Source organism: Leucoraja erinacea, chromosome 13, assembly GCF_028641065.1.
Source record: "Leucoraja erinacea ecotype New England chromosome 13, Leri_hhj_1, whole genome shotgun sequence".
In the NCBI taxonomy this organism is placed as follows: Eukaryota; Metazoa; Chordata; class Chondrichthyes; order Rajiformes; family Rajidae; genus Leucoraja; species Leucoraja erinaceus.
In genome coordinates, this window is record NC_073389.1 from 24,437,823 (window position 1) to 24,462,461 (window position 24,639).

Consider the following 24,639-nt stretch of genomic DNA (forward strand, 5'->3'; position numbering starts at 1 on the left):
CTCAGCTGCACACTGAAACCAGTTTATTTCAAAGCAGTTCGAGTTCGAGTAAAAATCGCGCCATCCGTTCCCATCTTTCCACCCACCGTTGATACATCATCATTCTCCCCACTAACAACCCCCCCCCCCCCCCCCCCCCCCCGTTCCCTCCGGCACCTGCGAAATCTCGCCTGACATATCCAAACAACCCAGAAATTTGCAAACGCGAGAAGAAACATCAATCAGCAGAAACCAGCTCGACCAGGCCCTGCCTATCAGCCTACAAACACATTATTACTTCTTTGTATCAGAGCTTCACAGATCTTTATGGCTACCAGGCGCCGCTCCCTCCCCCTCACAGTTGTAGCTAATGTTTCGCCAAACAGCTAGTGTGCAAAGTCATGATGTTTCGCGCTGAGAGAAACCATACCCGCACGGTGCCTCAGCAGCGCATCGCTAAATCGCCTGTCGTAGTCGGCAGAAATGTGTTTCATTTCAATTTTTGCCTGCATTGTTTGGAGTTAAAATAAACTTGCACAAACGGCACCTCTTTAGGGTTGCTAAGCCCGGTCAAGCTTGATTTCATTCAACGAGTGTAAAGCAAATAAATAAGAGGAAACATTAAATGTATTGACATTTATAGCTTTCACTTGCTTGGCCTGACCAGCTTTCTCTCCTCCACCCACCCCTATCAGTCTTCAAGAAGGGTGGGTGGAGGAGTGGCGGCTGTCTATTCCCTCCAGAGATGCTGCTTGACCCGGAGTTCCTCCAGCTTTTAATTTTTGTTCAAGATTCCAGTAGCTGCAATTTCTTGTGTCAGAATTTGGAAGTCATCGGGCCTGAAATGTTTGAATATCGAATGGACGATTTTTTGAAAAAGACTGCAACATTGACCAATTCACTGGATTGTTTTCAAGAGAGAGAGGTTTAGCTCTTAGGGCTAAGAGAATCAAGTGATATGGGGGGAAAAGCCGGAACGTGGTACTGATTTTGGATGATCAACCATGATGACCCGAATGGCCTACTCCTGCACCTATTTTCTATGTTTCTATAACCTGACGTTGTATGCGCAGATATTCGGGTGAAAGTCAACAGGGCTATTTATAGATATTCGGTATGTTTTCAGTTTATCAGTTTCTGCAACTTTCTGGCTGACCAGCTAATGAGGTCAATAAACGAGCCTCGTCTCTAAATTGACTCCAATAGAATATTCGATAGTACGAGCACCATTACATCTGTAAAACAAGATCAAAAGTGAAGCGTGGTTGAAATGACAAAGGGATGGCAAAATGAGAACTCCTAAAAGAATAATGGTGGATCCGAAATCTCAGCTTTGGGGTTCCAAGACAATCAATTTAAACATGCATTGTATGTAGATGTATTAAATATTTAGAAAAGTTCTAGAATAGGGCTGCACGGTGGCGCAACCAATTTACATCGTTAGAGACCCGGGTTCAATCCTGACCACGGATACCATAATGTATGAAGTTTTTACGTTCTCCCTGCGACCGCGATGGTTTTCTCTGGTTGCTCCCACACTCCTAAGACCTACAGATATAATTGTTATCTTTGGTAAATCGGTAAAATTGTCCCTAGCGTAAAGAATGCAAACGCAATGCTAGTATTTATTTCAAGAGGGCTAGAATACAAAAACAGAGATGTAATGCTGAGGCTCAAAAATGCGCTGGTCAGGCCGCATTTGGAGTATTGTGAGCAATTTTGGGCACCATATCTAAGGAAGGATGTGCTGACTCTGGAGAGGGTCCAGAGGAGGTTTACATGAATGATCCCAGGAATGAGTGGGTTAACATATGATGAGCGTTTGACGGCACTGGCCCTGTACCCACTGGAGTTTAGAAGAATGAGGGGAGATCTCACTGAAATGTACAGAATAGTGAAAGCTTGTATATAGTGGACGTGGAGAGGATGTTTCCACTAGTGGGAGAGTCTAGGACTAATCATAGCGTCAGAATTAAAGGACTTTCCTTTAGCAAGGAGACGAGGAGGAATTTCTAAGTTTGAGGGTGGTGAGTCTGTGAAATTCTTTCCCACAGAAGGCTGTGGAGGCCAAGTCAATGTTTTTTTCTTAAGGCAGAGATAGATAGTTTCTTGATTAGTACGGGTGTCAGGGGTTACGGGGAGAAGGGAGGAGAATGGGGTTAGGAGTGAGCTGTGTGGCTAGGTTCAGCTCCAACTCAATAATTAAGTTTGCTGATGACACTGTGGTGGTGGGCCTGATCTCAGACAACGACGAGAAGGCCTACCGGGAGGAGGTGGCTGATCTAGCACTCTGGTGCCAGGATAACAGCCTCCTCTTGAACATCAAAAAAACGAAGGAGCTGATCATGGACTTTAGGAGGCCACATCATCCGAGGACGTACACTCCATTGAGGATAAATGGGGATCCTGTGGATAGGGTGAACTGTTTTAAATATTTGGGAGTCCACATCTCCGAGGATATGATATGGGCATCAAACGCCTCGGCACTCGTGAGTAAGGCAAGGCAGCGCCTTTACCACCTCAGGCAATTGAGGAAATTCAGAGTGTCTCCGAGGATCCTCCAGTGCTTCTATGCAGCGGCGGTGGAAAGCATCTTGTCCGGAAATATTACCATCTGGTTTGGGAATTGCTCTGCGAAGGACAAGAAGGCTCTGAAGAGATTAGTGCGTTCGGCCGAACGCACTATGGGAACTTCACTCGCCCCCCCTGCAGGAACTATACAACAGGAGATGCAACTCCAGAGCAAATAAAATCATGGGAGACCTCTTCCACCCCTGCAACGGACTGTTCCAGCTGCTACGGTCAGGCAAACGCCTCCGTTGCCATGCGGTGAGAACGGAGAGGTTGAGAAGGAGTTTCTTCCCAAAGGCCATTCGGACTGTAAACGCCTATCTCACCAGGGACTAACCCTACTGAACATTTTTCCTTCCATTATTTATTATGTAAAAAAATATGTGTGTTATGATTGTGTTTATAATTTGTTTGGTTGTTTGGTTGTTTGTCTTTTGCACAAAAGTCCGCGAGCATTGCCACTTTCATTTCACTGCACATCTCATATGTGTATGTGACAAATAAACTTGACTTGACTTGAATTGACTTGAGAGATAGATCAACCATGATTGAATGGCGGAGCAGACTTGATGGGTCAAATCTATATCCTTGCACACCCATGTGCCCATGTAAAAGTCTCCTAAATGCTGCTATCATGGCAGCGTCTTCCAGCCACTCAGCACTCACTGTGGAACAAACACTTACTTCACCCATCTCCTTTAAACTTTGGCCCTCTCACTTTAAAGCTGTATCTTTGATATTTTCACTCTGGAGGAAAAGGTTCTACCTGTCTATTCTCATATATATTGTTGCCTCTCATATAATATACTGCTTACAGGTCTCCTCTTAACCCACGGCACTCCGGAGAAAACACTCCAAATTTCTCCAACTTCTCCTTTCTGCTAATACCCTATAATCCAGGCATGGAAGGCTCTGGACAGAAGGTAGGGAACTGGGTTTAGAAGAGAGAGTGCTTGATGACTGGAACCGTCACGGTGGTCTGAAGAAGCGTCCCGCAACAAAACGTCACCTATTCATCTTCTCCAGAGATGCTGCCTGACCCGCTGAGTTAATCCATAACTTAGTGTCATTTTTCAGTGGACTAAAGGGTGCTGTATAATAACATGTATGCAATGACCTTTAACGCTTAATGCCGCGTGGCTTAGCTTACATTTAAACGATCATCGCGCAATTTGTCAATGACGGTTCTTGGCCAATTCTAATCGTAAACCTTACATAATTTGGCAATTTGCCCAACTGTTTTTTACAATTGTCCTTACAAATAGCTAAGTGGTATTTAGTTTACCTTTACGGTCTTGGAAAGACCGATCTAATAGTGAATTCTATATACGTCTGGTCACTACTGCCAAGTAAAATTGTGGAGACCAGCACATTTTGGAACTTAATTAAAATGTCTCCGGTCGCTTTACAAATCAATATGATAGCTATAGTGGAAGTCTTAAGCAACCTGGCTTATTCATTTTAATTGGATATATCCCATCAATTCTGTCAGACAAAGCTTGTGAGATTTTAATTTCAGCAATAGGCTAGGACCTATTTGGATATAAAACTGCCAGCTGGAAGTGTGTGATGGCAACTTGGTAGAAATTATTAGCTGGTGCGAAAAGTGAACCAAATGTCCTTGGGTTACTATCACATTGGCTATTGTGCCGATTGTGCCCAAAATTTTGTAAAGACAAATATAGTCATAGGGTGATATGGCCCAGAAACCGGCCATTCAGCCCAATTTGTCCATGCCAACCAAGATGCCCCATATAAGCTTCTGAAGAAGAACCCCAGTCCGAAACTTCATCTATCCACGTCCTTCAGAAGCGACGCAGTGGCGCAGCTGGTAAAGCTGCTGCCTCACAGCGCCAGAGAACTGGGTTCGAACCCGACCTCGGGGGCTGTCTGTGTGAAGTTTGCACGTTCTCCGAACGTGAGGGTTTACGTTGGGTATTGCGGTTTCCTCCCATATCCCAAAGACATGTGGGTTGTATTGCCTTTTTCAGATTGTCTTAATATGTAGGGAGTGGATGTGAAAGTGGAAAACATAGAACTAGAGTGACAGGCATGATCGATGGTCCATGTGGACCAAAGGACCCTTTTGCACACTGCATCTCTGATCTAAACTAAACTAAAGATGCTGCCCAACCCGTTAAGTTACTACAGCATCTACAGTTTCTTATATCCCCATCTAAGCTGGTCCCATTTCTGTGTGTTTGGCCTATACCCTTCTAAATCTTTCCTGTACCTGTCCAAATGTCTTTTAAATATTATTGTACTTGCCACAAATACCCTCTGGTAGCTCGTTCCATATAGCCACCATCGTCTGTGTGGAGGAAGTGCCGCCCTCCCCTCGGGTTCATATTAATTCCCCCCCCCCCTCACCTCACAATACACCAATGTCCTCTAGTTCTTGATTCCCCTACCCAGGCAAAATAAGACTGTATTCACCATGATTATTCCACCAAATCCCAAAGATGATCCCAAACTTATGAAACCCAGCAATGTGGAAGAACCATGTGGAGCCAGTACAGTTATGTCAAGAGAATTGTTAAATGGGAAACAGAGTTAAAGTTTCAGATCCATAAACTTTCATCAAAATCGTTTCTCTCTCCACAGATGCTGCCTGACCTGCTGAGTGATTTCTGACCTTATTTCATATTTTCAGCATCTAGATTTATGTGCTTTTCAATCTCTCAGATGGTGCTCAAACTGGACAGGGTTAACTGAGATCTGGTGAAGCGAGGTTATTGCGCGATCTGAAAATAAGGGTAAGCATTTCAACAATTGGGACTTACTGAAATGGAAGCCAGTTTAAGTCAGAGTGCATGGGTGATGGGCGAAGAGGGCAAAACTCGAGTTATGATGGGTGTAGCGTTGATCAACATACACCGTTGGGATACTGCCCATTTAACTGTTAAGTTAAAATATTTCGAAATTTGAGAAAAATAAATTATTGAATCCCAACAAATAATATTTGGCTTCTGAAATATTCTCTGACGACTGGAAGACATATAAACTAAATCTCAACCAGGCATACGTGTTAACCAGGCATACGTGTTAACCACTCAGCCTCATTTCGCAAGAGTACTACTACAAAACGACATTTTGTTTCCTGAAATGTACTGCACACATTTTTCGACACTCAACGCAGTTTTTTCAGGAATAAAACTGAGCAAACAAGTAATACAATGTTGCACAACCCAAACGCTTGATGGAATAACTTATTTTTATTTAGCCAAAATACAGCAACTTTCACAGCCTGGAATTAAATTACACCGGAATTGACAGTATGGGCAGAGGTCTTAGTTTTCATAGATATATATACACATCAGAGAGCACCATCATCAATACACTGAACAACAGGCGCACAATGATTCTCAAAGGAATCATTATTCTCTAATTTGTTGAGTAGGTGCTTTTTCCAAAATTGTTGAATAGGAAATTTGTGTTTACCAAAAAAAAAGATTAGGGAATAGAAAGATTCCATTAATCAAAAATAACTGGTTTTTTTAAAAGTCTAATGTCATTACAGAAGAGAGGAAGATGAGATTATTGCCAGAAAAGTTGCGAAACACTTAGAAGTTCCGGCTGTTGATAGAAATGATCCCGTGGGTAAACAAGGCAATTGGAGACAATGGTGACTGTGCAGGCCTAGACGCGAACGGTTTAAAAATGGGTCCTTTTCAGTTAGAAGGTGAAATTGAATAAGTCAGTGAACCAATCGAGTCAGGGTTGCAGCTTTTAGTATTTGCTATGTTTTACTGTGATAAAGTGCTTTATAAATAAAAGCTGTTGAAGTGCAGGAATGAAGCAAGTTTCAGCTACTTTGACCCAATGTTCACTTCCTGTCTGAAACAAACTGGTTAAATGATTTGAAACCAGAATTCTCACCAAGTGATTAATTATTCTTTGAAGAGGTGGAGAAACTTGTGGGGAGGGGGGGGGGGGGGGGGGGGGGGGGGGGGGGGGGGGGGTGGGGGGGGGGGGGGGGGGGGGGGGATACAAATGCAGTTTGGATGTGGATATTATTTCACACATCTCAGTTATACTTTCATGTACTGAAATGCTCTGGCTGTGGCAGGCAGTGTATAAAGTGAAGCGGTGGTATTCATCCACCCCAATATGCCCCGGTTTTGCAGCGTCCCTACTCAAGTACAGGACACGGTGGATTCCATGTGGAACCAACCATGAAGGCACACCCACTACTCCAGATAATCCACTTCTCACACCCTATACTAGAGTTTTGCAAAAAGCACCAGGGCATTGTAAAATTTCACTTCCGGTTTTGAATCCTGTCGAAGTTTGTAAGGGCATTCTGGGGGAAAGATCATAAAGCAGCACCATGACTGAGACCTCTTCCTGCCTTGCTAGATGCATCAGTAGTGCTCAATCAACCCTTAACATTGAGCCCAGGCAACTGTAAATAAAAGGCAGTGAACCAGTTCGATTAACCTCCAAAGACAGCACAAAAAGCTGGACCTACTCAGCTGTTCAGGCACCATCTCTGGAGAAAAGGAATAGGTGATGTTTCGGGTCGAGATCCTTCTTCAGACTGAGAGTCGGGAAAGGGGAATGAGAGATATAGACAGTAATTTGTAGAAATTAATGGAAGATATGCAAAATGCAACAATAATCAAGAAATTTTGTGGCACACAATAAGCTATTGTTGACCTTCAGATAGTTAATAATGACTATACACATTGGATCTCCACACGATGACAGTAAAACTAGTACGACTAGGGAGGGGGAGGGACGGAGAGAGAGGGGATGCAAGAGTTACTTGAAGGTAGAGAAATCAAAATTCATACCACTAGATTGTAAGCTGCCCAAGTGAAATATGAGATTCTGACCCTCCAATTTAGGTTTGGCCTTTCTCTGACAATGGAGGCGGCCCAGGACAGAAAGGTCAGTATGGGAATGGAGGAAGTGTTAAAGTGTTTGGCAATCGGGAGATTGTGTAGGTTTAGGCAGATTGAGCGAAGGTGTTCCACGAAACGATAGCAGAGTCTGCGCTTCATCTCACCGATATATAGGAGTCCACACCTGGAACAGCGGATACAGCAGATGAGGTTAGAGGAGGTGCGATGTTAACCTCTGCCTCACCTAAAAGGACTGTCGAGATCCCTGGACAAAGCCCTGGGAGGAGCTATAGGGACAGGTGTTGCATCTCCTGCCGTTGCAGGGGAAGGTACCTGGGGAGCGGGTGGTTTTGGTGGGAAGGGAAGTTAACCAGGGAGTTGTGAAGGGAACGGTCTCTGTGGAAAGCACAAACAGGAGGAATGGGAAGAAGTGGCTAATGGTGGGATCCTGTTAAAGGTGGCAAAATTGTCGGAGGATTATGTGCTGTTTGCAATGGCTGATGGAGTGAAAGGTGAGGACTAGGGGAATACTGACCCTGTTGCGACTGTGGGGAGGTGAAGCAAAAGAGCTGCGCAATAATGAGAAGACACATGTGAGGGTCTCATCTATGATAGAAGAGGGGAACCCCCATTCGTTAAAGAATGAGGACATCTCAGATGTCCTGGTGTGGAATACCTCATCTTGGGAGCAGATGCGACATGGGCGGAGGAATTGGAAGTAGGGGATAGAGTCTTTGCAGGAGGCAATGTGGGACGAAGTGTAGTCTAGATAGTTGTTTGAGTCAGTAGGTTTATAATAGACATCTATCAATAGTCGGTTACACAAAAAAGCTGGAGAAACTCAGCGGGTGCAGCAGCATCTATGGAGCGAAGGAAATAGGCAACGTTTCGGGCCGAAACCCTTCTTCAGACTGATCGGGGGCGGGGGTGTGGGTGGGGACAAGAAAGGGAAAAGGAGGAGTAGCCAGAAGGCTGGGGGATGGGAGGAGACAGCAGGGGGGCTGAGGAAGGGGAGGAGACAGCAAGGACTAACAAAATTGGGAGAATTCGATGTTCATGCCCCCGGGGTGCAGACTCCCCAAACGGAATATGAGGTGCTGTTCCTCCAATTTCCGGTGCTGCTCGCTGTGGCCATGGAGGAGACCCAGGACAGAGAGGTCGGAGGCGGAGTGGGAGGGGGAGTTGAAGTGCTGAGCCACCGGGAGGTCAGCTTGGTTATTGCGGACCGAGCGGAGGTGTTCGGCGAAACGATCGCCCAACCTCCGCTTGGTCTCACCGATATAGATCTGCTGACATCTAGAGCAGCGGACGCAATAGATGAGGTTGGAAGAGATGCAGGTAAACCTCTGTCGCACCTGGAACGATTGCTTGGGTCCTTGAACGGAGTCGAGGGGGGAGGTAAAGGGACAAGTGTTGCATCTCTTGCGGTTGCAAGGGAAAGTGCCCGGGGAGGGGGTGGACCGAGAGGGAAGGGAAGAATTGACAAGGGAGTTATGGAGGGAGCGGTCTTTGCGGAAGGCAGATATGGGGGGAGATGGGAAGATGCGGCGAGTAGTGGGGTCACGTTGGAGGTGGCGAAACTGACGGAGGATTACTTTTTGTATGTGACGGCTGGTGGGGTGAAAGGTGAGGACTAGGGGGACTCGGCCCTTGTTGCGAGTGCGGGGATGGGGAGAGAGAGCAGTGTTGCGGGGTATGGAAGAGACCCTGGTGCGAGCCTCATTTATGGTGGAGGAGGGGAACCCCCGTTCCCTGAATAGTGAGGACATTTCAGATGTCCTGGTGTGGAACGCCTCATCCGTGGAGCAGATGCGGCGTAGACGGAGGAATTGGGAGTAGGGGATGGAGTCCTTACAGGAAGCAGGGTGGGAAGAAGTGTAGTCCAGATAGCCTGTCCCCCATCTATCAATAGTCTATCTTCTGTGATGGAGATGGTAAGATCAAGAAAGGGGAGGGATGTTTATCATAAACTCAGGGACTGGAGCTTCACAGTCCTTTTGAAGAGAGAATTCCAATTAATTACTAAATTCTAGATCAAGGAATTTTGCTTAATTTCTGCCCTGTCAATCCAAAATCCTCTGCCCCTTGGTTGTACACATTCCAGATAGTGACAGCATTCCTCATTCTATTATGACAAGAATCATAAGAATTTTGTACATTTTAATTGGATCATTTATCATTCTTCTAAACTCAGGAATGCACTAACACAGTTTGTTAAATTCTCACGCTATCCCAAGAAATATAATTTTACAGCTACACTCCACTCCCTCTCACATAAGTAAGTTATTTCTTAAGTGAGATCAGAACTATAAATAATATTCCAAGTGCAGCTTCCTCAGGACCCTAAATAATTCCAGCAGATTATCATTATGTTTCCATTGCGAAACATGTACGAGTGGTGTCGCCATCGAGTGTGGCTGCCTAGCCTGCAGCTGTCAGTCCTTTCATTCTTTTTGTTATTTTTAGTCTGTTCTAAAGTGTGTTTTTGGAGATCTTGTAGTCTTTTTTTATGTGGGGGTAGGGGGAAACTGTTTTCTTGGTCACTTCCTCGTTGAGGATGTGACTATTCTCCGAGCTACATCTTCGCCCCCCTCCTTGCAGCCTACCACCTGGATTGGCGCGGCCTTTCCTGCCGGAGACCGGCCAGAGCCTCAGCTTCAGCAGCGGCGGCGCAGCACTGGATTCCATTGCGGAGTGAGCGATGCCGTACCGGGGTCGCCGTGTTGGAGGTCCGGAGTGCTGGGACTGCCGACTTTGACACCGTGGAGCTGTGGTCTGCGGAGCTTCCTGCCGCGGGTGGCACTGACCTTGACATCCCGGAGCCTGGGACCTCTCGCTGAGGTCGCTAGCGTTGAATCTCCGCCCAGCTCGGCCTGTGGACTTCGGAAGCCACGGTCTCCGGTAGGAAGCGGTCGATTCGCAGGCTTCAGGCCGCTGAGAGTGTTCTTCCGTTCGAGGGCCTGAAACATCAGGCCCATAGCGGCGACTGCGGAGGCCTCAATAGGCCCCGACCATGGGTGAATCGAGGAAGAGGACTGAACTTTGGTGTCTTCCCTCACAGTGGGAAACGTTGATTCCACTGTGGCGGGATTTTTTTAATGTTTTATGTTAAATTCTAGAGTGTTGTTTATCTTATTTTGTGTGCTGCACGGTAACTCAAATTTCACTGCACCAATTAGTGTATGTGACAATAAATGTCCTTCGTATTCAAATCCTCATGCAGTGAACACCAATTCACCATTTGCGTTTAAAAAAACCCAAAGTGGAATAACTGAGTGGGAAACATTGATAGGTGATGTTTTGGGTTGGGATACCATTTGCCTTTTAATCGTTAACTTTCAATGATTTACGCAGAAGGACATATAGGTTGTTCCAAATGCCAAACCTCCTTTAAACCCTCACCATTTAGAGACACCTAATTTTTGCTATTTTTAACGGTTGTGTGATCTAATATAGCATTTTTAAATTATGGTCAGGATATACAGAAAATGTTCCCACTGGCAGAGGAAGTAGAATGAATAATTGGCAAAACTCCATTAAATGACAAGGGTAGTAGTGGAGACGCCCTCAATTGTAGCACTGAAAAGGGTGCAGATTAAGTATGTAGATAGATAGAATGTTCATAGCAATGTGGAGAGGAATGAGCTAGATTTGTTCTTATGTAGAGCTGATACAGTCTCAAGGCGCTGAATAACCTGCTTCGGTGCAGCAGCACAATCTCAGCATTCTGCAATTATTTTTCTTCACCTGCGATTGCTTTAAAATATGTAGGAGGAACTGCAGCTGCTGGTTTAAACCATACATAGGCACAACAAACTGGAGTAACTCAGCGGGACATGCAGCATCTCTGGAGAGAAGGAATGGGTGACGTTTCAAGTTGAGAGTCAGAAGAAGGGCCTCGACCCGAAACGTCACCCATTCATTTTCTCCAGAGATGCTGCCTGTCCCGCTGAGTTACTCCAGTTTTTTGTGTTTATCATTGCTTTAAAATACATTGTCTGTTCTCGCACTAACCAAATACACACAAGCACCTTCAGCGATGTGCTTTCAGTTTTATTCTCTGCATTAACGAACTGGCCTCATGCAATCAGAGTAGATAGGTTCATAGATCCTCAACTTGAGTAATTTGTTTAATTTTCCATCATTTTTCATAATTGAATGCAACAGGATTGGAGCTTTGATCTGATCTATTGATTGTGGGACCACCTGGCATTGTCTATGTTTCCACTTCAGTTTGTTGACACGTGGGTTCTATGTTTACCTTCACTGGCATTGCATTATATGGTATGGGGTATGCCTGGTGCTCCTGCTCCTGCTCCTCCTGAAGCAAATTTTCCAATCTCTTGTTTGAAGGTAAAGGCAAGATGAGGGATATACCAGGTCATAGGTTACGTATGGAGTACAAACCTTCTGCCAAGCAGCAACAGTACTCCACAGTTTTGAACTGTTCAGAATTTATTAAAGTTAATCCATATCATACAGTACAATGGAGACGGTCTTTGGTGGTATTTTAGCTCACAGGATGTAGATATTGTCATCAAGACCAGCATTTATTGGCTATTCTTAATTCATTCTTAAAATGAGAAGTTTATTGTGTATTCAAGACTAAACCACATTGGTCTATATCTAATTCCAAGACCGACCAAAGATGGCAGTTTTTCTTTTCATAAAGCACAAAGCATAATCAGGTTTTAGGACAATCCAGTAGTTTCATGGTCACCCCTGTCAGCTTTTTATTAGAAATGTAGATTAATAGAGATTATTATAAAACTCTGATCTTGGATGTGGATGTATTTATTTGTGTGTGTCTTGTTTGTCTGTGATTCACATCTCCTCGAAAACACGACTCACTAACGGTGACATTTTTACATATTCCGATAGAGATAGAGTTTTCCAAGCTCTCATTTTGAAGGAAAAAAAATTCCGACTGACGACACAATCAACTCGCAAGGCAGGAAGGGACACTCCGCATGGGAGGGGTACTCAAACGTTCTAATGACATTTTCCACAATTTTAAAATGCAAGTTTTTCGTGGGTTTTCTCCAAGATCTTCAGTTTCCTCCCACACTCCAAAGGCGTACAGGTTTGTAGGTTAATTGGCTTGGTGTAATGCAAATGACCAGTCTGAAGAAGGGTCTCGACCCGAAATGTCACCCTTTCCTTCTCTCCAGAGATGCTGCCTGTCCCGCTGAGTTACTCCAGCTTTTTGTGTCTATCTTTGGCTATCACCAGGACCCAGGTGATACCCAAACCAGTATCACCGCAGTGTAGCCTTGGACCAAACGCAGCCTAAAGAGCTAATTTATGGAGGTGGGCTATAAGTAGCTTTTCTTGACATCAAGGCAACGTGTGACAGAATGTAACATCTGGTAAGACTGGTCAGTGGGAATCAAGGGGAAAACTGTCCAATCATTGAGCTCCAACCTGGCACAATAAAATATTTTTCAGTTATTCTAAGTCAATCAAGCCAGTCCCAGTACATAAGGGTTTCTCAGGAAAATGTTATAGGCCCAAACCATTTTCAGCGTTTTCATTAATGACTATCCTAGCATCATTAGATATCAAATGGGGATGTTCACTAGTGAATGCACAATGTTCTGTCCATTAGTGTATGCAAAAACACATGGAAAACCTGATGGCTGATAAGTGGCATACTGCACTGATGCTGCAAAGGTGTCAAGTAATGACCATCTACCATAAAAGCAAATCAAACTTATTTTAGATAGGCATATGGGTATGCAGGGAAGAGGGATTTATAATCATATGCAGGCAGAGGAGATCAGTTTAACTTGGACCGGGCTTGACTCAGACATTGTGGGCGGCAGAGCCTGTTCCTGTGCTGTGGTGTTTTATGCTCCATTCTTAATGTTCATTGACATTGTCATCACTGAATCCCCTATTAGTAAACTCTTGGGAATAGAGAGGGGAAGACCAACCAAATTAATATTGTAATCAAATCAGAAAATGCTGCAAGCACTCAGCAGATCAGGCAGCAACTGCAGAAGGAGTTATCGTTTCATATTGAAGATCCTTCATCTGAGCAGTACAGTAATGCGTTTCCAACAGCCAGTCAGAGGTTGTATATTCTGCATCCAGTGACTTGTCTCCTCAGGCCCAAAGCCTTTCCATCATTCATAAGGTATAAGTCAGGAGTGCGATGGCATATTCTCCATTTGCTTAAATGAATGCAACTCTAGCGTCACTCAGGAAGATAAAGTAACACGGTCGGCATTCCATTCACCGCCATAAACCCTCGACCATCAGTTCAAATTTGGCAGAGTGAGTACTGCCTATTAATGCATTGCAAATACTCATCCAGACTATGCACTCAATGCTTCCCAACTCCACAGTTTCTACCATCATGAAAAATTGGCTTCTGGAACACAAGAACACAATCATGTGCAGGTTCCTCTGAATTGGAAATTCCCTACCTAACAGCAATGTAGATGGCTCTGTTTGTAGGACCACATTAATTCAAGAAGTGGCTCACCACTACCTTATCAAGGGCATTTGTAGATGGGCAATAAAGCAGATCTTGTCAGCAAAATTCACATCACATGCAATGAATAAATAAATGGAACAGAGCCCTAGATCAGAGACTTCAGCTGTAAAACAGTCCAGGTCTTATTGTTAAATTTGGAAGGCCAAAAATTATCTTTATGCTGGAGAAAATCACCACTCAAGTTCTGCATGAGGTTGGCTCTGGCTCAGAATCAGTGAACCAATTCGTTTCAAGGAGGTTTTGATCTGGAGCAAAAGTAAAGATAAATAACTTCATTAACCTGGAGCAAAATCATTTTGTTTGTAATTGGATTAGTTTTTAATCCTTTCTCATATTTTAAATTTAAAATGTCTTTGACGTTTGTCTCTGTTATTAAAATGACAAAAAGGTTTCACAGCTCAAGGTTTTACACCAAGATTCTTTTTCTTGCGTTTGAAGCAGCAGAAGTCTGCAGCAGGGTGATGCCAGCCGGTTCGTCATCCTTTGGTGCCCGCCCTAAAAAGGGCACATGCTCCAAGTTGGCGCCAAGCTGCGGCGCTGCTGCTGTCTGTTGCTGTTAATAGTGGTTCAGGACACACCTGGGAATTTGTCACTTTAGGCCCAGTTGTCTACATTTTGGTGCCAGACCTCAAACGAGAACGAGTTAGAAAGGGTCTCTGCATTTTGGCAAAATAAGCGTGGAAAGTGTTGAACCATATTTCCAGTAGGTGGACTGGATCCAGCATTATCTAGATCATACCTAAATATCATTCAATTATTTATTTATTACCTCCATCAATGTCACACAATGGATGTAGTGTATACTACGCATCACATGCAATGCAGTTATTTGCCTTGTGTCAACACCTCCGAAAAATTTCTCCCAAATTCAATACCATCCCGACTTGAATACTTCTTCCTGTTCCTTCATCACCACTATTGAATCCTGGATTTTACCTCCCTGGCAGCAGTTTGAAAGTTCATGACAGGGAGTGCAACTGTTCCAGAGGGTGGTTCGACATCATGTTCTCAAAAGCAATTAAGAATGGGCAATGACATCCAGATCAGAGAACCAAATAATGAATAAAAGAAAAATGTACCACCTAAGAATTAAGAACACAAAATTGATTGCATTATACTTTAATCATTCTATGCTTAAACAGAGATCATGTATTCTACATCGTAAAGAGATAGATCATGTTTTTCTGTGTAGCCCATAGTGATCATGCATCATGTTTATGAAGGAACTGCAGATGCTGGTTTAAACCAAAGATAGACACAAAAAGCAAGAGTAACTCAGCGGGACAGGCAGCATTTCTAGAGAAAAGGAATGGGTGACGCTTCGGGTCGAGACCCTTGTTCAGACTAGTTAGGGAAAAGGGAAACGAGAGATATAGACGATGATGTAGCGGGATAAAGAACAATGAATGAAAAATATGCAACAAAGTTATGATGATAGAGGAAACAGGCCATTGTTAGCTGTTTGTTGGGTGAAAACGAGAAACTGGTGTGACTTGGCTGGGGGAGGGATAGAGAGGGAATGCCAGGGTTACTTGAAGTTACAGAAATCAATATTCATACAGGGATGCATGCTGTCCAAATAAAATATGAGATGCTGTTCCACCAATTTGTATTCATCATGTTTTTCTACACTGTAAGGTGGAACAAGAGAGCTACAAGATGGAGGAAACAGGTGAAAATAGGAAGACTAAACTTAGAATTGAACATGATAGAGCCATGAGTTGTACAAAGATATGAAATAGTAACTACTGCATAACTAATAATGAGGGAGTGGCAGTGTAGGTTTACAAGGTTAATTCCCGGGATGGCGGGACTGTCATATGCTGAGAGAATGGAGTGGCTGGGCTTGTATACTCTGGAATTTAGAAGGATGAGAGGAAATCATTGAAAAATATAAGATTATTAAGGGTTTGGACACGCTAGAGGCAGGAAACATGTTCCCAATGTTGGGAGAGTCCTGAACCAGGGGCCACAGTTTAAGAATAATGGGCAAGCCATTTAGAGATGAGGAAACACATTTTCGCACAGAGAGTTATGAGTCTGTGGAATTCTCTGCCTCAGAGGGCGGTGGAGGCCGGTTCTCTGGATACTTTCAAGAGAGCTAGATAGGGCTCTTAAAAATAGCGGAGTCAGGGGATATGGGGAGAAGGCAAGAACAATGTACTGATTGGGGATGATCACATTGTTGGCTCGAAGGGCCGAATGGCCTACTCCTGCACCTATTGTCTTCTTCCCCATGTAAAATTAGGAACTAAATGCAGCAAATTATGGGGACAGCTGCAAGGAATTCTGTTGCAGAAGAAAGTAGAAATAAAATAAAATTAACAGCAGAGCAATACAGTAAAGTTGAGAGAGAAATATATACGTACAAATAGTAAAAAAGGAAATGAAACTAAAAAAGTGAATTGGACGATAAGTTCAAAATATAGAATCTCAAATGGAATGACTTGCTTTTACTCCATTTCTAAAGATTCTGATGTCGCTACTATGCAATCTCCAGTCCTCAACACATGAAGTTGGAGGTACTTGAAGGGGCAAGGAGGGAGGTTCTCCTCTTCTCACCTGGCCTCCTCGTGCTTCCATAGAAAGACAAACTGTTTGGCCTCCCCAGATCATGCTCCTGAATTTAAAATGCTAATGAGCTAGGGATTTTCAGTACTGAACAAAGTGTATGATCTTGCAGCTTATAGAAAATGTAACATGCAAAATATCCAATGCACTTCCTATGTTATAACATTAAAGAGGTAACTTCTCAGAAAGCATGTAAAAATAATTGAGAGGTACATAGGTATAAGGAGGGAATGACAGAACATAAGAGCTGGGCAGCTGAAGATATTGTTGGCAGTGAAATAAAGAAACCCAGGAGCATGCAAGAGGCAAGAAGTGAAAGGGCACAAAGAGCGTATTGATTCTTGGGCTTGGGGAAGCTACAGAAGAGAATCAAAAGTCAAGAGAACAATCAAGATATTATTGGACTTGGAGCTGACGTTGGTCAGCAACCTTCAGGTGATGGTTGAATATTTACAGCAACTTAAAACCAAAGAAGATGCATATGTATTTATTCTGAACTATGATTCCGAGTCCCTTTGCTATGCTTTGATTGTGGCTTGTGCATCACTTCAGTAACTGTTCATCTACAATAGTGTTTTAGAAGAACCCAACCAAATCCAAGATCTCATAATATCTCAAAATACTTGTTTAAACGAATGCGCTGCATTTACAGTCATTGTACTGCGCAGTACAAATTTCATGATCTGAGAAAGTTCAAGTATCTTGACCCACATAATAACATGACCCAGTGAATAAAATTTGTCTGCTTGCACTATATTTTCACACTGTTCTTGTAATAAAATGCTACTGCATAACAATTCAAATCACACCTCCTCAGTTGTGGCACAATTACCGATGAACACTGTCAAATGGTGCCCATCATCAATCTCAGTCTTTGAGAGATATTCCCCGTGTTTAATCCCTCCCTCCCCTACCTTCTCTGTGATTTAAAACTAATCGATGTTCTCTACCCCAGTAGAGACTGATGCCCCCCCCCCCGCCCCGCCCCCCACCTATCAGTCTGAAGAAGGGTCTCGACCCGAAACGTCGCCTATTCCTTCGCTCCATAGATGTTGCTTCACCCGCTGAGTTTCTCCAGCATTTGTCTAACCTTGAGGTTTGTTTTGTGCAAAGATTCATCATTTACAAATCAGCCGTTCTGTGTTACGATATATGTATACCAGTGCTGCGTCCTATTCACAGTTAAGGTGCTGTTATTCCAGCTCAACTAATTTTGCATGTCATGGCCATCGTGCCGAGTCTGAGGTAGATCTAACTTAAATTGCTACTTTTATCTGGAAGGCTTCAATCTAAATTGGTGGGTTAATGTCTTCGAGGACATTTTACGATTTTCAATAAGATGGCACACCTAGAGGCATTCCAAAAGCACTGTGTCAATTATTCAATATACTTGCTGTCGATATACTCTTTCGCTTGATGGGCACTCGAAATGTACAGCGCTGCTCTGCCAGCCCCACACCTCAGAGCGGGTTTGTGTCATCGCTTAGAAAAGGAAGCGGTGTCTTGCTAACACATCGCCTGCAGTCAGTGCTCAACCGGTGAGTGTGTGCGAGTGTGAGTGCTCAGAGGCAGGTAGGCGGGTTGGGTGGGGGTGGGTAGACTGAGACAGATGACTTTTTTTTTAAATCATAAACGGACACCATGACGATACAAAGGAAACGGGCATCCACCAGGCAGTTCAATATTGGTGAAGGCCGCGTTTATTCCAAATGATCGTCAATGGCCACAAAACCATGTTCACCAGCAGTGTATGCGTTTTAGACTCGGCACACGGTGGTGCAACCCCGTCAGCGTGCAACGGCAGCCAATGCTGTCAGAAGTTACAGTACTGCATCTCTCGGCCTTCCTGTTACCTGGGAACTGTCCCGACTGAAATCAAGTCGAGACCAGGCTTCCTGCGTGTGGCAGTATTATGTAAACCAGACTTTAAAATATTCATTTTATAGAGACAATAAAGCCGACGTGGTGCCTCTCCTTCAGTAAAGCAGCCAAAGAGCGCTCGGACTTCCGCTTCCTCGATGTGAACGTGCCTCGGTGACCACTGTGGCAGTCGCTTGCGTTACTGCTACAACCACCAAGCCCCATCGCTCGCCTCACACGGCAGCACCTATTTCCATTGTGCACCACGCTCTCTTATTCTTCTTTACAAATGAATCAGTTAGCTAATAAAGATTCGAAGAAAAATATACCGAGCTCAACTCTAAAACACATTTCCGCCCGATGATTTAACTTAATCGGGCGAATTCCGGAGAATGTATTTTCAAACACAGACCGGCATTGAGACACAGAAGCATCAAAATGCAACACGTTTCCTGCATGGAATCCATGGTGGATATTAGTAATTTACTCCACCTGCCGCCTCCCACCCCCACCTCTCCTTTACCACATGGCTTAAATGGAAAACATTCGTCATTGCGTGAACTGAGTGAAGCTCACAGAAGCTCCTAATGCCATGGGATTTGAAGGCAACGTGGAAATCCTTATTTATTATTCCCGAGTATTTGGAATCCATCCATGAATTCAGACGTTCCCTGTGGCTTGCTGTTCGATAGGTTTCCCCAGCTTCGAACCAATATAATCTGATTATATAAAATCTGTCATCGGTGATTCAGTTAAAGATATTTCCAACCGACAGGCGTTGACCGCGTGACACGCTAGAATGAAAGAGGCTTTGCTGATATATCTTTTACTCCAGCCCACAAAACTCCTAGTTCCAGCAATGTATCAGCACGATGTTGACCGACACCAAATAAACTCGGCTGCCCACGGCGTTGCGCCAAGTTTAGTGAGCGTTGCGAGTGCACACAAAGGAAAGATAACATGTACATTTCACGCAGGCACAAAAAAATTATTCCTGATACATGATTCACATTCCACGCACAAAACCGACGCAACATTTCACCTCCCACCTGACAAACTTCAACACTGGCTTACCACACGCGTCATCTCCCACTCTGACATATTTACACACCACCACCCCCGGTCTTGACACAATCGCATTAGCAATGAGCTCCCTCCATTCACTCATTTTCTGTCTCGCCTTCCTTCACCTGTGTAATATATAAGCCCAATGCTGGGCTTCTCTACCGCAGCTTCTACTGCTCTTCGCACCACTCACAACAACAGTGCGCGAATCTGCGAGCACAATATAGGTCAGCTCAACCCAGCAACAACAATTAAATAATGACCTGGTATCTAAAGAGCCCCCTCAAAGATCCATACCTTTTCCAAGTATCCGATTAGGCAAAAACAGACAAAGAATAAAAAGACAGTTGACCCAAAGCTTGGACAAAAAGGCATCTTTTAATGAGCAACTAAAGTTGGAGCAGGGTGGAAAGGTGGAGATTACAGGCATATTGCACAATGTAGGGCCAAGATGGCCTCCCATACAGAATGAAACGACACTCACCAGAGTAAATAAGGATGCAGAAGAAGCAATACTGAAGGAATCGAGGCTTGAGAGAATTGTTGCAGGGAAAATAAATACAAGGAGAGGTGGATTTAATTAAACTGGATGTGAACTTCAAATAAGATCAGTGGACTGGCATTGAAAAGTTCACAGATTAATTTGTCTTGGAAAACTGAACCAGAAAGGTGGACGTTTAATGGGATTGAGATTACAAAAGTATGAAACTATTGTATTCAGAAGAATTTCAAAAATAAAGATAAAATTCAAGATTAAAAAAAGCATGGACAGACATTTTAAGTGAAATATATACACGTGGGAGATACTACATAGCTTCATAGAGTGATACAGTGTGGAATCAGGCCCTTCAGCCCAACTTGCCCATACTGGCCAACATGTCCCAGCAACACTAGCCTCACCTGCCTGCGTTTGGTCCATATCCCTCCAAACCTGTTCTATCCATGTACCTGTCTGTTTCTGAAACGTTGGGATTGTCTCAGCATCAACTACCTCATCTGGCAGCTTGTTCCATACACCCACCACCCTTTGTGTGAAAAGGTTACCCCTCAGATTCCTATTAAATCTTTCCCCCTTCACCTTGACCCTATGGTCCTCGATTTCCCTACTCTGGGCAAGAGGTGCATCTACTCAATTTATTCCTCTCATTATTTTATACACCTCTATACGATCACCCCTCATCCTTCTGCGCTCCAAGGAATAGAGACCCAGCCTACTCAACCTTTCCCTGTAGCTCAGACCCTCTAGTCCTGGCAATATCCTCATAAATCTTCTCTGAACCCTTTCAAGCTTGACAATATCTTTCCTATAATATAGTGCCCAGAACTGAACACAATGCTCCAAATGCAGTCTCACCAACTGGAATATGACCTCCCAACTTCTATACTCAATACTCTGACTGATGAAGGGCAATGTGCCAAAAGCCTTTTTGACCACCTTATCTACCTGCAACTTGACCTTCAAGGGACCATGCACCTGCACTCCTAGATCCCTTTGCTCTACAACACTCCAGAGGCCCGCTATTCACTGTGTAGGCCGTGCCCTTGTTAAACTTCCCAAAATGCAACACCTCACATTTCTCTGTATTAAATTACATCGACCATTCCTCAGCCCACCTGGCCAATCGATCAAGATCCGCTGCAATCTTTCACAACCATCTTCACTATCTGCAAAACCACACACATTTGTATCATCAGCAAACTTGCTAATCTTGCCCTGTATGTTCTCATCCAAATTATTGATGTAGATGACAAACAGTAACGGGCCCAGCACACCACTAGTCACAGGCCTCCAGTCCGATAAACAACCTTCACCATCACCCTCTGCTTCCTTCCATGAAGCCAAATTTGCCTACCATTCAGCTATCTCTCCTTGGATCCCATGTGATCTAACTCTCCAGAGCAGCCCACCATGTGGAACCTTGTATAATGAATACAACTCTGCCCTCATCGACCTTTTTGGTCACGTCTTCACCAAACCCAATCAGATTTGTGAGATACAACCTCATACATACAAAACCATGCTGACTACCTCTAATCAGCCCTTTCCCATCCAAATGACTGTATAACCTGTGTTTAAGAGGGAACTGCAGATGCTGGAGAATCGAAGGTTACACAGAAAAGCTGGAGAAACTCAGCGGGTGCAGCAGCATCTATGGAGCGAAGGAAATAGGCAACGTTTCGGGCCGAAACCCTTCTTCAGACCGAGCTTGGAAAGCTATGAAAGATTAAAAATGACTGTATAACCTATCCCTCAGAATTCTCTCCAGTAACTATCCAACTACAGATGTAAAGCTCACCAATCTATAGATCCCTGCACCTCTACTTGAATAGAGGCACAACATTTGCCACCCTCCAGTGTTCCGGCACCTCTCCTGTATTTAAGGATGACTCATAAATTTCAACCAGGGTTCCCGCAATTTTTCTTTCTAGTTTCCCACAATGTCCTCTGATATATCTGATCAATGGTAGTAAAGGATGGCCTTACCAATGAGTAAGACATGGAGCAGGGTGTGGGCATAGTGGCACTAAAAGCATGGTGTGGGAAGAAATTGATGGCCAGATAATGTTTGAGATGATGGCCCAAAGGTAATGTGAATTGTTTTTATATTTCAATTAACAACCTATAGTCAGTGGAGAGCTGGTGCCGAGGTACTGCTGGATTCCATCAGTGTATGCATTGAATTTGACTGTGTTTAATGCCATTGAAGGGGGAGAGTAAACAGGCAGAGCTTATAGTCCATTTTGGTGTCAACAATATTGGTGTAAACAGATGAGGTCTTGCAGGCCGAGCTTGGAAAGCTATGAAAGATTAAAAATCAGGACGTCAAAAGATAGCAATCTCTGGATTTCTACCAGTGCCAATGACCTCAAAGTAGTAACCTCTGGATTACCCGTGCTAAATCCTACTGAGTAAAGAAATAGAAACACAGAGCAGATGAATTTATGGGCAGGGCAAGTCGAGTCAAGAGTGTTAAATTGTCATATGTACCAACAATGAAATCCTTACTTACAAGCACAACAAGCCTGTAAATGCAGTATACATGGATATATAATTTTAAAAATCAATAAATTATTAACAATAATACTAGTGTAAAAAAAACATTGCCCTTAGTCCAAAGACTTAGTCCATGGAAATTCTTCATTGAGATCAGTGCAGTGTAGTGCTCAAGAGCCTGATGGTGGTTGGGAAGAAGTTGTTGTTGGACCTTGTGGTCACGGTTTTCAGAATGCTATACCTTCATCACGATGGTTGGAGTGAAATGAGATTGTGCCCAGAGTGATAGGGGTCTTTGATGATATTGACCTCCTTTTTGAGGGAGTGCTTCTCATAGATCCTTACCATGGTGGGGAGGTCAGTACCTTTGATGAACCGGGCAGTGTCTACCAAGCTCTGTAATGACGATGTAGGTGGAAGGATTTTAGATTGCTGTAGAAATATGATCATTTCTGGAAGGAGGTTCGATCTCTACAAGTCAAATTGGTTGCACCTCTACAGGGATGTAGACAATATATTCATAAGGAGTTTTGCTTGTTCTGTTATGGAGGGTTTAAACTAGGCTGGTGAGGAGTCGAGAAACAGGTTGGATTCAGGAGAAAATCTATAATAGAAATTGAAGGCATCTGTTAAGATGAAGTGTTATTTCGGAAAAGAATTATGGCAATTGACTGATATAGGAAGGAGCAGAGCATAAGACTGAACCAACAAAAAAATCAGAATATGGAAAAAGACATTCAAAGACTATTATTCAAAATGGATCCCTCACATTATACAAGCTGATAACCCAAATAAAAAATAATCAGGATGATCTGATAACTATTAGAAAGGTATGGTTGTAAGGTAACAAAGGCTGAGATTTAAATATTTGGGGGATATTTGCCATTTTGAAAGGATTGTTTAAAATAAATAATGAGGTAGAGTGGCTCTAGTTAATAAATGATGAAATCAATCAATGGTGGTGAATGATGTTGGGACAGCTTAAAGCACGAGGAATCAATTTGGCTGGATGTAAGAAGGGGGTGACATCAATGGTGGGAGTAATATAAAGACCCTCTAAAAATAAAAAAATATCGCTCCATAAATAAATAATAGGGGATGGCAATAATGGCACTGGAATAATCAACATATACTGTAGATTGCAGAAATGAAATTGGCAAGAGTAGCCTTGGGAACAAACTCATAGTGTGTATTCAGGATAACTTTTCAGAGTCATTTCTTGTGAGACCAACTGGGGAACACATCATTTTAGATCTGGTATTGTGTAATAAGGTGGGATTAATGAACAATCTCTTGGTAAAGAATCCCCCAGGAAACAGTGATCATTGTATGGTAGATCATTGTATACATTTTGAGGGTAAAATCTACGGTCTATGTTTAAATTAAGGCAATTACAATGGTGTAAAAGCAAAGTGGACTGGGAGAATAGATTACAAGGGTAGGATCCAGGTTTGCAATGGTAGACATTACAGCAAATAGATAATATGTCTAAACATGGATATAGTTCAGTGTCCAGGGCTAACTAAGTTAACTGGTATCAATTTAAAAGAGAAGGCAAACAATGTTCTGAAGATTCATGGTAGGCCAGAAACAAAATATATATAAAAAGTCATGAAAGAGCAAGAGAGCAAACTAGCAAATAATGTACAGATAGGTGATAAGGGCTTCTGCAGGTAAATAAAAAGGATGATGGTAGTGGAGGTACTTATTGGTCCTTGGAGATTGAAACTGGAACTTATAAAAGGAAATCTGTAAGTGTCAGAGAATTATTTTGGATATGGCTTCAAATAAATGGCAAAAACATCCCAATAATAATTCATATTCAATGGGAAGGAGCAATTCCAACTGATCACAGGAAAGAAAATGCCGGACAAACTAGTGGGGCTAAATGCTAATAAGTCTCCATGAACCTGTGCTTTTTTTCCCCCAGAGATCTTTGGTTTCCTCCCACACTCCAAAGATGTACAGGTTTGTAGATTAATGGGCATTGTATAAGTGTAAATTGTCCCTTGTGTGTGTAGGATAGTGTTAATGTATGGGGATCGCTAGTCGGTGCGGACTCGGTGGGCCGAAGGGCTTATTTCTGCGCTGTATCTCTGAAATATACTAAACTAAACTCAGATAGGATGCATTCTAGAGTCTTAAAAGAGGCTGCTGTAGTGATAATGAATGCATTAGTTGCAATATACCAACCTTAGATTCTAAAAGACATATCAGGGGATTTGGATACATCAAATGCAAGACGGAAA

At 43.3% G+C, this 24,639-nt stretch overlaps 1 protein-coding gene across 4 annotated transcripts in view; it reads right to left on the bottom strand.

The window, feature by feature from the left end:
* Positions 1 to 24,639, bottom strand: part of bcor (BCL6 corepressor) — a 260,969-nt gene that overhangs the window by 163,737 nt on the left and 72,593 nt on the right. Inside the window, exon 1 of one of the 4 annotated variants that reach the window (XM_055644609.1) lies at positions 19,405 to 19,519. The exons of the other annotated variants lie outside the window; for them this stretch is intronic. Coding sequence (XP_055500584.1) covers positions 19,405 to 19,470 — 66 coding nt within the window. The 5' untranslated portion in view covers positions 19,471 to 19,519. Of the gene's footprint in view, positions 1 to 19,404; positions 19,520 to 24,639 lie in introns of those variants that run through there. 4 annotated transcript variants of the gene reach the window in all.